The sequence below is a fragment of the Anser cygnoides genome, chromosome 3 (assembly GCF_040182565.1).
Source record: "Anser cygnoides isolate HZ-2024a breed goose chromosome 3, Taihu_goose_T2T_genome, whole genome shotgun sequence".
NCBI lineage: Eukaryota > Metazoa > Chordata > Aves > Anseriformes > Anatidae > Anser > Anser cygnoides.
In genome coordinates, this window is record NC_089875.1 from 106,869,842 (window position 1) to 106,885,117 (window position 15,276).

At 50.8% G+C, this 15,276-nt stretch overlaps 1 protein-coding gene across 4 annotated transcripts in view; it reads left to right on the forward strand.

The window, feature by feature from the left end:
* The window catches only part of GRHL1 (grainyhead like transcription factor 1), a 37,594-nt gene extending 22,531 nt beyond the window's left edge, over positions 1-15,063 (forward strand). For 3 of the 4 annotated variants that reach the window (XM_066994919.1, XM_048071274.2, XM_066994921.1), the window contains exons 10-16: positions 3,906-3,993; positions 5,437-5,576; positions 6,776-6,813; positions 6,896-6,984; positions 8,494-8,579; positions 10,490-10,554; positions 12,240-15,063. In XM_066994919.1, coding sequence (XP_066851020.1) covers positions 3,906-3,993; positions 5,437-5,576; positions 6,776-6,813; positions 6,896-6,984; positions 8,494-8,579; positions 10,490-10,554; positions 12,240-12,354 — 621 coding nt within the window. In that variant the 3' untranslated portion in view covers positions 12,355-15,063. The remainder of the gene's footprint in view (positions 1-3,905; positions 3,994-5,436; positions 5,577-6,775; positions 6,814-6,895; positions 6,985-8,493; positions 8,580-10,489; positions 10,555-12,239) is intronic. The other variant, XM_066994920.1, reaches the window with a different exon arrangement.
* Positions 15,064-15,276: the final 213 nt, after the last annotated feature.

Genomic DNA, 15,276 nt, shown 5'->3' on the forward strand with positions numbered 1-15,276 from the left:
GGTGCTGCTCGCAGAGCCACCAAGAGCGCTCTCACAGGGATGAGCGCTGCCCAGAGCTCCCAGCCCCTCTCTTGATGGCTGTGAGCCACGCTGACTGTTTTGCTGGCCCCGTACTTGTCTGGGGCCTCTCATTCTTTACATCCGTGTCTTCTCCGGATGGGCTTTCTGTGACCCTAGGACTCTGCTGCAAAGATCAGTGTCCCCATGACCTCCCAAAACATATGGAGTCTGCCTCTGCTATGGCATCCAATTGGTCCACCCTGCCACGTTTTATTGTCCATTTTTGTGTTAAGTAGGCCTCTTTTCCTTGCACGGCTGGGAGAAGCTGCCTGTCGTCCTTGGTATAAAGTCATCTAATAATAAATAACAGTAGTCGTCTTCCTTCAGGTGCCTCCTGAGAAGTCTCCTTGGGATGGTTTCTGCAAGGAATTTACCAGGGAGTTAAATTCTTGCTGCTACCTCTCTGCAGATGCTCTTCTGTGATAGCGTTTCCCTCATCCTGTAGGACCGGCCCTATCTTAAGGACTTGCCAGGAAGCCTTGGAAACTTGGGTCTCATGGACTTCCTCCAGGCCTAAGCCTTGGAGGTCTTTTTTTTCCCCTTTTCCTCCTTTAAATTGAGACTGAGGAAAGTTTGTCACCTTAAGCCATTAGATTATCTGGGAGTCTTGTGTGTTATCAACCTTCATTTTATTATTTTGTGTGTTTATTTGCGATACCACCGAGTGCAGACTTGCTGCAGGGGATGGGGGTTCTCTTACTCTGACGTTGCCCAGCCCATCAGTGACACTGTGCTAAAATGACTGACGTGCTCGTGCCACCGCTAACGAGACAAGTTGGTTAACGAAAGGGCAGACTTGGTGGGTACGTAGCTGAAAGGAAACTGTTTGAGTCCGTGCTATAAACTTCAGCCACTCTAGTTATCCTGCCATGCGGCTGCATCCTTTATTTTCACTTCGGGTTTTGACCTTTCCTCCCGCTTGATTCCTCCAGGTGCTTTGCAAATTGGAGCTGAATTAACGGGGGGGAATGAGGGGGGGAGAAGGCACTGACTCCTAAACCCCAGCCCTGTCCGTCCCCTCCGGCCACCTGTAAGAGCCCTGCCATTTCAGAAAGAGCTCCCGTTTTCCCAGCAGCAGTCGTGCTTTAAATCTTAAGCAATCAATCAGCTTATCTCGGGTGTTTATAGGACCACCGTTACTATAGCATCCACACAGCGCGGCCCCTAATGTGTTTGTCCTCCTGTCGCTGCTTGCAGGCGAGTGCTGTTACCCCTGCGTTTACCGTGGGGAGCCAAGCCTGAACTGAGGAAAAACCAGCACAAAATGGTCGTGCTGTGGCCACCCAACTCGGGCAGCTCTGTAGAGCCCCTCTGTTCCGGTTAAAGCCTGCCTAAACCGACTGACTTCGAACCCCAACGCTCGCACGGCAGTCCTCTGCTGTCCCTTTTTTTCTGTTTTTTGGTACAAATCGGTGGATATCCCATGGAAGGGAGGACCAACAGTTCAGTTAGCGTTGCGTGAGGCTGTCTCTTCCCCCAGCTCAGTAAATCCGCCCTCGGAGTAGCTGCGCTCCTTGCGCAGACCTCTTCTCGTCTGACCTATTCAGCAAGCCTGACAGCGAGGAGACGAGGCTGAGGATCGGCGGTGAGTGCCCCTTTTCCAGCGCCTCCTGCACGCTGTGGGTCACGGCTCAGGCCTCCAGCTGGCTCCCCGGAGCGCCGTGCCGTTACGTTAGACTTCTTCGGCTCCGTGTCCCCGATGCCCTCACGTCTTCAAGCCCCTTTGCCCTAGTTTCCACGAACGGGGGAGCGCCGGGAGGGGAAGTGGCTCGCAGTGACATTTCCCTGCCAGCCAAACGCCCCGGCTGCGTTGGCAGGTGCAGAGGCACGTCGGGCACGCCGACAGGGAGCCCGGCTCGATTTACGCAGCACACAGAGCCCTGTTGGAGCGGCCGGCAGGGGAAAGGCTGTGACACGGAGCACCCGGCGAGCTCCTCTGGCTCCTGCGTATCTGGAGCTTACCAAGTAAGCCCCGTTGCGCTGTGGGAGGGAGGGAGGGAGGAACGGCTGCCCTCCCCAAAACGCAGCCTCCCTTTTACAGCCCAAGAATCCCTTACACAACCAGAGGCTTAGCAGGAGAAAAGCAACAACCAAAAAATCCTGCAGCCTTTAACGCGTTGCAAGAGCATGAAATCTTAGATTTCAGGCTGTAGGCTGTGTTCTAGGTGATGAAGTTAGGAAAACCTCATTCTTACGAGCCTATTTATCCCAGAACTGTGGAATGCTGGGTTCCTGTCTCTTCTTTCCCATGTCTCTTTTTCTTCTTTCCTCCAAAAGTATCTCACCCTGAATCAGAAAGGCCTGCTATCAAAGCAGTTGAGATGCTGCAGGTTGCAGAGGCCCAGGGAAAAACAAGTTACTTGAAAGCAGAGCTCTGAGACTGTACAGAAAGGGAGGTCAAGGGAGGTTTCCTCAAAACGCCTACAAATCCTGGTGATGGCTCTGTCTGTTCCTCGCATCGAACACAGTGCTGCTCTGTAGCATGAAGTTTGAGTGGCAGAACTTCAGTAATTCCATTCAAAAGGTAGAAAACACTGGGCTGGAGCCAAATGCGATCTTCCTGCTGCCGTCTTCTGCGGTCCAGCTGAGATGTTGCAACCCTTTAGGTAAGGGAAGCCGCCGGGGGAGGTGGTGCAGCCATGCTGAAGCCCAGGTGGGATGTCTGTGCCGTACTGCTGGGGCCTTTCTCAGCTTTAGGGGGACAAACCCACCGCTGGCTTTGCTTGGCTTCATTAGGAACTTCCTTCTTTTTTCCGCAGCAGCTGCCTGAAGCTGCTCATGTCCCTGCTGCTAGCCAGGGGAAGAGGTGCTCTTCCCATGCTCTGCGCTAGGCAGTTTCCCACCCCTTTGCCACGTTTTTTTTGACATCTCCGCTGCTGTAGCTAATCTGCTCTTCCTTGCAGCGCTGCACGAGGCCGTGGGTGTGTTACTGGCAGCTTTGCAGGAGCGGGGATGGGAAGTAACGGCTTCCTGGAGCTCCCCTGCGGCCAGATAACTGTTACCCTGCTTGACAGGACGGGGTTTGGGGAGAGCTTGTGTGTTCCAGCTGGGGCAGTCATCCGATGTGTCGGGCGTCTGCTTTGGGTCGGTCGCCTCGTGCAGCTGCCAGTGTGCCATCCCTGCCTTCCCGTGGGCGTCTGTGGAAGCTGGAGGAGCGAACGTCATTCCAGTGCAAACCTTCCTTCCTTCTTCCTCCCCGTTAGAGCTGCCTGCGTGTAGCTAGCAGGAACTAGGGCTCCATCCCCACTACTGCTCGGGCTGGGGTGCCAGGGCGGTGTGGGCAGGAACCTGGGGGCTGTGGCTGCTGCCATAGCCTGGCGCTGACACGAGGAGAAGAAATAACGCCTGCTTTAAAGTGACGCGTGTCTGCGGCTTTGGATGGGTGGAGGCTTGTACGAAGGCTGCTGGCTGCACGTGCGACACGCAGAAAAGTGTCTGGCACTTGGTGATCCCGTGTGGCTTCGTTTTTGTGGATCACCATTTAGTGATTACCTAGAGAACTCTTACACCGAGAAAATGTGGAAGTTTTTCCTGTTTCAACCACTTCAGATTCATTTCATGTCGTATTTCTTACGGTTGTTTCTGCCATGGGTATCTTTTGTCATCACATCCCTATCTGACTTGAGAGACAAGGCAGTGGTTCCGTCTTGGATATGGTCGCCGGACTCCTTTAGGTGACAGGACTGGGAGGTAAATGCTGGGCAGATCTCAACGTTGGTGTGCTCTGGTACGCTGAAGCTGACCTCCGCAAACACAGCTCTTAAAGAATCGGTGTTCATGCCTCTGGGTGAAAACCCAAACTAAAAAGACCTTCCCTCTCTCCCCCTTCCCTTAATCTCTGGCAGGGAGCAGAAAGGAAGATCAGGGATGAAGAGCGAAAGCAAAGCAAAAGAAAAGGCAAGTGCACTGACCCCAGCTCTCAGTTGAATGCCTGTAAGTAGAAATTACTCCGCGAGTATTTTAAGTAGTAGATCTCGTTTTGGCTACACGTAACTTGTGTGCTAGTGTTCTCCTAAGTCCATTTTTTTTATCCCCCATGGAACTGGTTTTGTTTCAAGCTGTTGTTTATGGAGTCACTCCTTGTTTCACTACTTACTGGGTCGCTTAGGCCTTTGCTTTTCCATGTGAGTGAATGAAGTGAAGGCCTTGGCGCTCGTCGTGTGTAAAGGCTGTGGATGGAGCTGCCTCCTGCTAAGCGTCTTTTAACTGCTGTGGATGAGGTTTTGTATTTTGACTGCAGCAGGCCCTGTGTTTTGACTAGTTATTCGCTAACAGAGCCGCTTAGAGGAGCATCTCCCTGCGCTCACCTCTGCGTGGGGCAGGTGTGTGCTCTCCCCTGCTCGTCAGAGCCGGGCTATTAACAGCCCGGCTGGTTCAACAAGCGTGCGCCTCCCAGCTTGCTGGGCAGGATTTTCCTGACGCAGCAGGTACGGGCAGCTGGAGCAGCTTCAGAAGAAGATAATGCTCTGAGGGAACCCGTTTGCTCAAGGGCAGGTGGAAAAAGGGATGGGTTTTTGCTTTTCCCCCCGAGTAAAAGGTAGGTGTAGCACAGTTTCAGAAATGCAGTAGCCCCAGCGGCTCCCAGAAGATATTTTTTCTTTGCGTAACGGCTGCACGGTGCCAGCAGTTTCAGTACTGACTCCCAGGGTCTTGAGAGTTAATGGAAGGTGCTTTCTAGGATGAATTTCCTAGGTTTGGGTTTAGCCTGAAGTGACCTTTATTTTCCTGGAAAGTCCAAGCCATTGCTGTTTAGGTTTTGTGTGGGGAGTTTTTAATTGCCTTAAGCCATTAAGCTGTCGTGCCCACCTCCAGGATCTGTAATACCACATGCCCGCGGATTCAACAACAGCAGCAATTATTTTCACCAAAAGTCACCAACTATTTTTTTTACAGAAATAGAGCAATCTTGAAAAAAAAAAAAAAAAAATCAGTTGCAAGTTAATTCTTTATCTTCCTTCTGACTTTTTGGTGTGGGAAATTGAGCAACCTTTTGGGGGAATACTTGGGCAGAAGAGGGGAGCTTGAACCATCTTTTGCCCTCTGTTTGGTTCACTTGGTACGTGGAAGACCTGGGTTTCTCTGGGGTGAGTGGTCAGACCGCTCCGCAGCCTGTTTTAATGCTTGAATGAAGTCAAGCAGCTCGCTTGGATGGAGCAAACTCTTGCTCCTCTGCAAAGCAAGCTGTTTCTTTGGGGTCCAGGCCCTCACCCAGGACAACCCAGGTTCAAACTTCTCTGCTACGGGAGGTTCTCCCTTCGACCCTGCCTGCAGGGTACTCGTGCCCAACAGCCTCCGTGCATTTTAACTGATTTAGGAAAGCTGCGGCCTCGTCACCGTTTACCCTGCCCTCCAACCCGCTCCTTGCTCTCTCTCCAGTCTCCGACGTCAAAGTGCCCATGCTTCCCTCGCACAAGCGCACCGACATCACCATCTTCAAGCCCTTCATGGACCTAGACACGCAGCCAGTCCTCTTCATTCCTGACGTTCACTTTGCGAATCTGCAGCGCGGTGCTCACGTAAGTCCAGCCCGCGGGGGTGGGGAGGGCTGGGGGGCGTAGTTGCAAGAAGTCTGGGATGCCGCGTGTGTAAATAAATCTGAAATACCAGACTGTCTGCAGCGAGGCTGTAAACAAACACAGGGCGAGCCTTAAATGACCAAGGGACGTTGCTCCTAGACGTGTTGGCTGGAGTTAACTGGGGATGTTGTCTAAATTAATTATTTTCAAATGAACTCCTGTTGGTAAGAACCTGAAGTGATTTTTTTTTTTCCAAAGCATCTCCAGCCGAGGGTTCACTGAGGGAACTGCAGGCTGTTTTTCTCTTGTAAAGTCTGTCGGATTTCTGGTGTGCTGCTGTAGACCTCGGGCTTCTCCCTCTTCAGCCTGCTGCAGAGTGAAAAGCCGTTTTGCGGAGCTGGCAAATGTCTCAGCTTTGTGATCTGCTGCCAGAGCACCCTGCCTCAGCATTCCTGGAAAGTCCCAGCCGACAGGAAGCTGGAAGGAAAAAAAAAACGAGAATGCAACCAAATTTCAAAACATTCAACTTCGCTGTGTCGAGAATTCTGGCACGTTCTGACAGAACGTTAACCTTACTTTTAAGAGCATTGCCTGAGCTCCTAACGGGGATTGGGAGAATAAACTTGTATCCGTAAGATTGTGGGAAAGCACATGTTAAAAATCAAAGGCTCTACTGCTGAGTGCTGATGGAAGACACCGCACTAGACAGAAAACTGATTGGCTCTTGTATGTTCCCATCTTTAGCATTTGAGATCCTTCAATTTCTTTTATGAAACGAGGTGAGGAAGATGCTCAGTGGCTTCTGGAAAATTGAGTGTTTTTGATACAGGGTTGAAAGATAAGAAATGATTTCCAGTTCTGGATAAAATATTTTATAACCCTAAGCAAAAAATACCTGTTTATTAAAATGAAGGCAATGTTTATTGCTTGGACCAAACGTCTTACTTCTAGTAGGGTAGTTGTGGTGAGCTTCCTACCTGACAGCCTCTTTCTCCCCCGTGTCCTGTACCGATGTGCTTTATGAGCCAGCTGGGCGGGTGACCCACCTGCCTGTCCCTTGCAATTCCTCCCATGGGTTCAGGGGTTCTCCCTACTTGAACAAAAACTCGTCACTGGAGGACCCTTGGGTGGATAGCAGCGGGATCATCCAATGTTCTTCTGCGTAAGTCAAAAAAAAATCTTCTGTTTGTTTTTAAAAGGTCCTTCCTGTTGCTTCTGAAGAGCTGGAGGGCGAAAGGTAAGAGCTGTGCCACTTCAGCCTCATCAAGTTCTGTCCCTGTAACTGTGCTGTGGCTAATGTTTTGTCCTGTCAATGACAGCTCCAACCTGAAGAGAGGAGCTTATATTGGTGAAGAGGACTTCATCGCTAGTCCTAATAAGATGGCCAGAATAGAAGAACCAAAAAGAGGTATTGCTTTCTCCTTTGAAGACTGGATTGTTGTGGTACTTGTCTGTCTGGATAGAGAGATGGATCTGAGGTTAAGGAGTTGGTTTTAATTTATTTTGGAATATATTTTAGCCAGATGTTCTGCCCCTGGATAGTAATTGAAAGTACATGTGCCAGGATGTAGTTCAGCTCCACAAATCCTTCTGCCATGTCAGAATTTATGTTTTTTTCTACCAGCTTAGACATGAACTGCCTGTTAACTTGTTATAAGGAAAGAGGTGCAGGGGAGATGAAGAGTTTACCGGTCTCCTTGGTGGATTAGGGGAGAGAATTCATCAGATAATCCAGTACAAAATACTCTCTGTAAGACTTGGAGTGTTCAGTGCCAGGAACTGGTTCTGGGTGTAAAACTGTTGCACCTTTCATGGGGCTGGAAGACAGGCTGTTCGCCACCAAGAACCAAACTGAGAGAGTATTCTGCTTATTTAAACCCGTTATCAACTTCTGCACTTTGCTGTGGGATTGGACATTGCTGTGGGGTTGTGGAGGAAGATGAGATCCCTTTTGGAGATGGTGTTGAGGTTTACCTGCCTGATTACAGCTGTGTGTGGAAGGACAATGACAAAGTTTAGAGGATTAAAATTCTGATGTGGCGAAGGTTAAAGTTCCCAGGTTTGATGCGAATGGGGCTACTTGTGTAGTCTGTGTAAACTCATAGGAGCAATGGATTTTACAAAAGGGAACGAGGCCTCTTTGTTTCTCTTGCTGCTGTATGCCATAAAACAAGACCCGCGGGATTATCTGTCCTTTGGCTGCTGTAACATCCTACCTGTGCTCTTACTCAGCGTGTGCTGCCTTTAAACCTGCGGTCCTTTTTTTGAACCTTCCTCTAGCAGAGGAAATCCAAGGTGTTGTGCTGTCCCGAGCTCACCTTGTTCAGCTTAGGCCAGTAACCGTGCTGCGTTGCAGGCGTGTAGCTAATGAAGCCTTGTATCCGGTCCAGGCTGGAATACCTAGTCATTAGAAGATGGATTAAAGCTGGCAAAGACGTCCAAGTCCTGGCTTTTTAGCTGTTAAGGCCTACTCCTCAGCCTTAATGCAGTTCTTAATGAGGCTGATGTTATGCACGCTGACTCTCTGCTAGCTTGAGAACGCTAGGGGTGCTTGTTAATTGGGTTTCTTCTTTGGTTTCCCTCCTAGCAGGAAACTGAGCCCGCAGTGAGCTGAGGTGGTACGGGTATTGCTGACACATGGCATGGGGAAGGAGGACAGGAGGAGTGGGGGAGCACACAAATAAATTAGTTAAAAAGGAAGAGGTGGCCAGGTTGGCTTCACCTACTGTGACAGCATCTATCAAATTCTTGTGTTGTGCAAGATGCCGTGACTTCATGCAATCTTCAACGTCTGGTGAATGTACATGTCTGCATCTCTTCAGGGCATCCTTGTGTATTACTCCACACTTTGCCACAGTCATATACAGGTCTTTAAGGAGCAGTTACACAGCTAATTCCTCTCGGATTTGTTTTTCAGTGTTGCTGTATGTCCGAAAAGAGTCAGAAGAAGTCTTCGATGCACTTATGTTAAAGACCCCGTCCCTGAAAGGCCTAATGGAAGCTGTAAGTAATAAGGCTGTTTCCTAGCCCTTGCCCCCAGTTTGGGGAAAAAAATGTGTAGTTCCTGGCTGTCCAGCTGTTGTGCCCCAAACAATCATAGGAATGCTGATCCCAGTTTGTGTCCTCGTATTCCTGCTGCTTTGGGATCAAAAGCAGGAGGCTGATGCACTTTTACTAAAGGGAAAATGAGTGTAAATAACATTTCAGTTCATTGTTGAAGGGGCTTGTGGAAGCTTCCCTTTTAAGTGACCTATTTCACACACTTAGGGTCCGAGTGTAAAAAGGTGTTTCTTAGCCTTCCTGAAAATCCAGGCTTGTCTTTTTTGAGTTAGTCCCAAAATGATAGGTGCTGCTGGAAAGATAGAGACTTCTGGGCATGCTTGTTGTACGGGTTGTGTTCGGCCACGTGGCAGAAGCAGTTTTGAGGGTCTTTTCCTAGTTGAGTCAAAAAATGGTCAGTGGACTCCCACTTACCATGTCCAAATGTCTCAAAATCAGAGAGAATACTTCCATTAGGAAATGGAGTGATTTCTGGAATGGGTTCAGTGGCTTGGGTTTATTTTGGCCTTGGAAGCCTTGTTTGGGGGCCACCCTTCCCCCTTCACAACCTGCTAGTGAAGAGCTCTTTCTAAGTCCCAGCTTCTGAGTGTGCTTGAACAGTTTTTTATGTATCTGTGCACACAAGTATGAAATTTATTCCCTGGTGCGTGACTTCCAAAACAGCCTTCCATCACCCCTGCTGCTGCCGTGCTGCAGAGGAAATTTGGAGCTTAACCCTGAGGAATGGCGTGATGCTTGGCACAGGCTCAACGCTGACGTTTCTGCCCGTCTTTCTGTGACTAGCGCCTTGTCGCGGCGCAGAGGACAGGTGTTTTGTGGCTGCACAGCAGGTGCTGCCATTAGATTTGGGACCTGGAGATGGGGCTGTAGCCCGAGTCTCTGTCCTCCCTGTGGGGCTTTGCGTTGTGAAGTTCTTGGGCTGTTCTCCCCTGTGAACCTGGGTGAGGAGTTAGAGGTGGAAGAGGAATTCAGTTGATGTGTAGTTGCTGGGAGCTGCTCCAGCAGCGGTGGGCTGTTGGTGCTGGGACACCCGAGCTTTGTCAGCACAGGCAGGCTGGATGTGGGGGCCAACAGGTAGCGGGAGTGGAGGCTGGGAAGTCCGCACTTACCCCATTATCCTGCACCGAAGCTGCGCCTTTATTGTTTCACTTGGACTCCTTAAAACAAGGAATCAAAAGCTCACAAATGCAGGCTGGAGAACCCACCCTGTGCTTTTGTGTCGTGTCCCTACTGGTTTGGTGCTCGCTGTCAGTGCAATAGAGCAGTTTGCCTGGGTAAATCAGACTTGGGATACTGGCCTTGTGACTTTTATGGCAGTCTGTATGATGAGATGCCATGCTTAGAGGCTGTGGTTCCACGTGGAGAACCCTCTGATGGGCAAGGGAGACATTTATGATCAGCTTATGTCTTTAACAGCAGAGTTCTTTGCTCTTTTGCTATTTTTCCCCCCTCTATCAGCCACTGTGATGACTAGTTTTCGCCTGACCCCTCTGACACTGACTTTAAAAATGGTTTTCAATATGCTGAAGACATCCCAGAGAGGGTGCTGAGTGCTTGTTTCCTGTTTCTTTCTCTGTGTGGGCTTTTTGTTGGGTGGGCGGGGGGTTGCCTGATGAGAAGTCAGTGGCCGGGCTTAGAACATTTACATTTTTCGCAGTGAAGTTGGCAAACTGCAGAGGAGGGGTTCTCATCTCTGGGCTTATCCTTGTACTCCGGATTTGGTGTTGCCCTGAAAGGGCAGAGCAGCTGTTTTGATCTGCAGACCTTTTATTGTTCCTTTCTGTACAACAGTAAGTGGGAGACAGCACTAGCAGTCTCCTTGCTTTACAAAGGCTTTCTTCCTTTTGTTCTAGATATCTGACAAGTACGATGTTCCTTTTGATAAAATAGGAAAGATCTTCAAAAAATGTAAAAAAGGGTGAGTATGTACCCATGCTGCAACTCTGAGAATACGGCACCTTTTCCCAAACCTGTAGGCAAATCTGCTTTAAATACCTCTATGGACTGCTCATATGCAAATACCGTAGCACAGAATCATTAAGGTTGGAAAAGCCCTCCAAGATCACCAGGTCCAACCGTCCCCCTACCACCAATGTCACCACCAAACCACGTCCCCAAGCACCACGTCCAACCTCTCCTTGAACACCCCCAGGGACGGTGACTTCACCACCTCCCTGGGCAACCCCTTCCAATGCCTGACTGCTCTTTCTGAGAAGAAATGTCTCCTCATTTCCAACCTAAACCTCCCCCAGCACAACTTGAGGCCATTCCCTCTAGTCCTATCACTAGTTATCTGTGAGAAGAGGCCGACCCCCAGCTCCCCACACCTTCCTTTCAGGTAGTTGCAGAGAGCAATAAGGTCTCCCCCGAGCCTCCTCTTCTCCAGACTAAACAACCCCAGCTCCCTCAGCCACTCCTTATACAACTTGTGCTCCAGGCCCTTCACCAGCTCCGTAGCCCTGCTCTGGGCACGCTCCAGGGCCTCGATGTCCTTCTTGTAGTGAGGGGCCCAAAGCTGAACACGATGTGTGTGTGCACCGCATACTGATCCTGTTCCAGTGTAGCTCATGGAGCAAAAGACTGGAAGGGTCCCACAGAAATAAGCACTCTGACTTCTCCTACAAAACCAAGTCATTGGACTTCTCTGATCTAATTGCTGTTTGAATCAGAGTTGATCGTGCCAGAGGAAGAAGAGTTCAGTCTGTGTAAAGGCTCCCAGTGACAAGGAACCGACTTCAACCCCTGTTAAATGGCTCCAGTGGCTAACTGTGCTCAGGGTGTCTACATTTGGCTACAGTTACTAAACCCGCTTATCTTTTTGTGCGCTACATTGAAAAGAACTTGACGGGCAGGACACCTGCTCCCCACAAAGGCGACACTCCTTTTATTTTGTAACATAGCTGAGCTCATGAACGTGCCTTTATTTTTCCTTTTAATCTTTCAGTAATTTTTTTGGTCCTTCTCTAAAGTCACTTCAGTTTCTCAGCCTCTTCCCCCAAGTCCCTCTGGTCAGAAAAATAAGTACTTTTATCACCTTTGGAACGTGGTTTCAAGAGTTGTGCTTTCATAGCAGAATTACTGCCCCAGAATAACTGCAAAAGTTATGAATTGGTGGTGGCTAAAGCGCTGGTAAGGACAGTTTTGTGAAGGACAGTTGTGTGTATTTGTGTGCACACAAATACGCAGTTATTGACTGTCCTGACAAGCAAAAAAAATGCCCAGGCGTCAGCACTTTCTCTGTTGTGAGCCCTGCAGGGCTTTGTGCTGAGTCTTTCTAACTGTCAGAGCAGTTCAGAGCCCCAAGGTTGCTCAGGTGTCTGCAGCATCAGAAGGGATTTCTGCCAGTTCTGAGATCTCTTCCCTCCCTGGTTCAGGAGCTAGAGTTACCACTTGCTTTCAGATCATTCAAGGGTGGCTGCAGCCCTTGATGACAGCTTTGGGTAAAGAACAGCTAGATCCCCGGTAGGAAGCGCTGAGGGAGGGACGGATGGGCAGGAACCTCGGGTTACCTCTGGGCAGCCCCAGCTCTCTGAGATTTGTGTGCCTTTGCTGCCTTCGGCGTGTGGAACTCTAACGTTTCCCTGCCTTATTTTGTTTTTCCAGAATTCTGGTCAACATGGACGACAACATTGTGAAACACTATTCTAATGAAGATACCTTCCAGCTGCAGATCGAAGAAGTCGGAGGATCTTACAAGCTCACTCTCACCGAGATCTAAGATCGCTGATCCTCTGTGGATTTTAAACGAAGGTCTCGAGTGAACATTTTCCCATAATTTGGTGTGTTGGGTAAAACACTAGTCACCTTCTCCAGGAGCAAGCCAGGTGTCGGCTCGTTCTGGGGATCAGAGTAGTGGTTTTGCTTAACACCTTTGTGTTTCTGTTCTTTCCGGAGAAGGTGGTAACGCTCATGGCCTTATTTGCACTTGAAATGAGCGAGCAAAGACCAGCAATTAAATAGAGAGCATGTATAAAACACTAGTAACTACGGGAGGGGAAAAAAACCCTTGGAAGGTGGCCTTTTAGAGTGGTGATATCGTATTTATCTCTTCAGTACCCACGTGTGAGCCTGTTCTCAGCTAATAGCGTTGTGTCGGACTGTTTCCTGTTAGGTAGAGCTGCGGAACTACTACTTGACACTAGGAGGAACTGCGGCAGGTCGGAGAAAAGTCGTTGTGATGTTTACTCGTTAACAGGGCAGGTCGTTGAGATCACTTGTGTCATTGGGGGGGGTTGAACGTAAAAACTGCCTTGCTTATGAAGAACTCGCCTTAGTAACTGTGTGAACTCTCATCAGATGAAGCTATATTGTATATAAGTGCAATATATTTTTGAAGGTTTGTAAATGTGTACATACGAGTGATATATATAATATATATAAAATACGGTGTTCGTGTACATACCGCGAATGTATGCAATGAAGCCCATCGAAAAGGATGCCGTACGCAGGGGAAACAGGTATTTAACGTAGCTATTTAAAAACGGACAAACCCTTAACGTGCGCCGAAGGTGGGCACGCGTTTGGACGTTGGCAGAACGCCCCGAGACCTCCTCCTTCAGCACGCGTCCTCCTCCGTGGAGGGAAAGGTACCAGCTCTCTCCTAAACCCCGAAGCCTCCTGGAGGGTGTGTTTTGGTCTGCAGCAGCGCGTTTAAAGCTCCCCCAGACCTTCCCTGAGCCTGGCGGTGAGCGTTTACCCCAACGGCAGCTCAGGCAGGATGAACCCGTGGGGGAGAGGCGGTTTGCGAGGATGTCAAGAGCTGGGAGCGGGGCTTGTGGCCCAGGAAAGCTGCCTGCCTCCTGCTGCAGCAGGCGGGGTGGTATTTGGGGAGTTGGGGGCTGAACATTCCTGGTGTGCATCAAAAGGGGGGGAGACCAAGCGAGGGCAGCTGGTAGCAGGGAGTGCCAGAAACCTCCCCAAAGTGCCATTGTGCCACATTTGTGCTTACGAAGGAAAGGGAAGGCGCCCTCTGATCAGCAGTGAGTGAGAGGTGCACAGGGGAATGGCAGCACTGGGCTCTAGGGCAAAACCCTGCGTTATAGGGCGGCATGTGAGCAGGGAAGGGCGAGTGCTGGGTCGATTTCCCCTCTGTTTTTGGTAGCGGTCTGGACTCATGATGGGTTTGTCGTGTTTTCAGGCAGAGCAGAGCTGGGAAGAGCTGCGCGCACTTCGCCTAGGACGCGGAGGTTGCTCTGGCTAGGATGGAGATGTAGGATGTAGGGCTCTACCCAGCGGTACCGATGCTGCTTCATTGACGCTCGGTTAGGATTTGCTGCTTGGGGCAGGGAGGCCAAACGCCACGCCGAGTTTTATAAATGGGAGAAGAGCCCGCAGGAAACAGGAGACCCGCCTTTTGCTCTACTTGGCACCGAGAAAGCCCCAGCTGGAGCCTCGTGCCCTGTTTTGAGCCTGGCCGTCCCCGAAGAGCGCCGTCCCACTGGAGGGGCTCGGGGCTCGTGCCCCACGAGGAAGGACCAGGGCATGGAGCTCGGGGTGAGCTTCCCCGGGGAGGGCTGAGGAGCCAAGTCCTAAACGTGTCGAAGCGTTCTGCCAGTCCAGTGCGAACAGAGCGCCAGGTAGCGGGCTTAAATTGCAGAAATTCAGGTTTACACATTCAGAAGGTTGTTTTTTTTTTTTTTTCCTAGTGACAGGAACAGGTCGGCCTGGGAGGCTGCGGAGTTTGGCAGCGGGGGGTCTGCAGAGCTGGGCCAGGGCTCCTTGGTCGTGGCCCTGTGCTGAGCCCAGGTGGCCGCCTGAAATCCCTCCCCACCATATTTTTTTATTATTATTATTATTTTATGACTTAGGGAGACATGAGTATTTTGGGGTTTGTGTTCGGGATCCTGAGCCGGGTCCTACACCGGGCGCCGCGTCCTCTCCTCCTCCTCACGTGGTGCCAAGAGCCGAGCCAGCGCCGCGGGGTGACGGCCACCACGTCCAGCACGAGGACGGAGCCCGGGGGTCCGTGAGCCGCAGGAGAGCAGCACGGCGCCGTGACACCGCAGACACCCGCCATGCCCTGCGAGCACTCGGACTTGCGTGGGACCTGCCCTTTGGGCTCCCCCTCACCTTCCGGGGAATGGAGTTACTATGGCAAGGGAACTTTTTTTAAATCTGGTATATAGATACGGAATATATATATTTACACGTTTTTATAGAAAATGGAAGTTCTGTGGCAGAACCTGAGGCCCGGGGCAGGGCAGTAGCTGTAGGCTGCGCAGAGGTAGGGCGGCAGTTCTTCGCCGATAACCCATGGCTGCCGACCCGGGCCTGCCGCTTTGTTTTCCCCTGGGACGCGGGGCTTAGAACAGTAGCAGCGCTGTCGCGCGCGCGTTGCGGCTCGCGTTTTGTGGTTCCTCCTGCTGCGTTTTGTAACCCGAAGTGTATTTTACACCCAGCTATTAAATTTTTATATGGTCATTTCTAACGCCGAGCCCTTCCTTCAGTGGGGCGGGGAGGAGGGGGTGGGGTGCAGAGCTCGGTAGGGCTGTGGGGGGAGCCCCCCAGGCCCTTCCCCTTCCCACCAGCGGGTTTTTGGGGTGCCCCGCCCCCCCGTCCCCAAAACGCCCCCCAATTTAGGGCGCCCCCCCCCCACCCCGCTGCCCACGTGCGGCGCGGCACGCAGCGGCAGGGGAAGGCC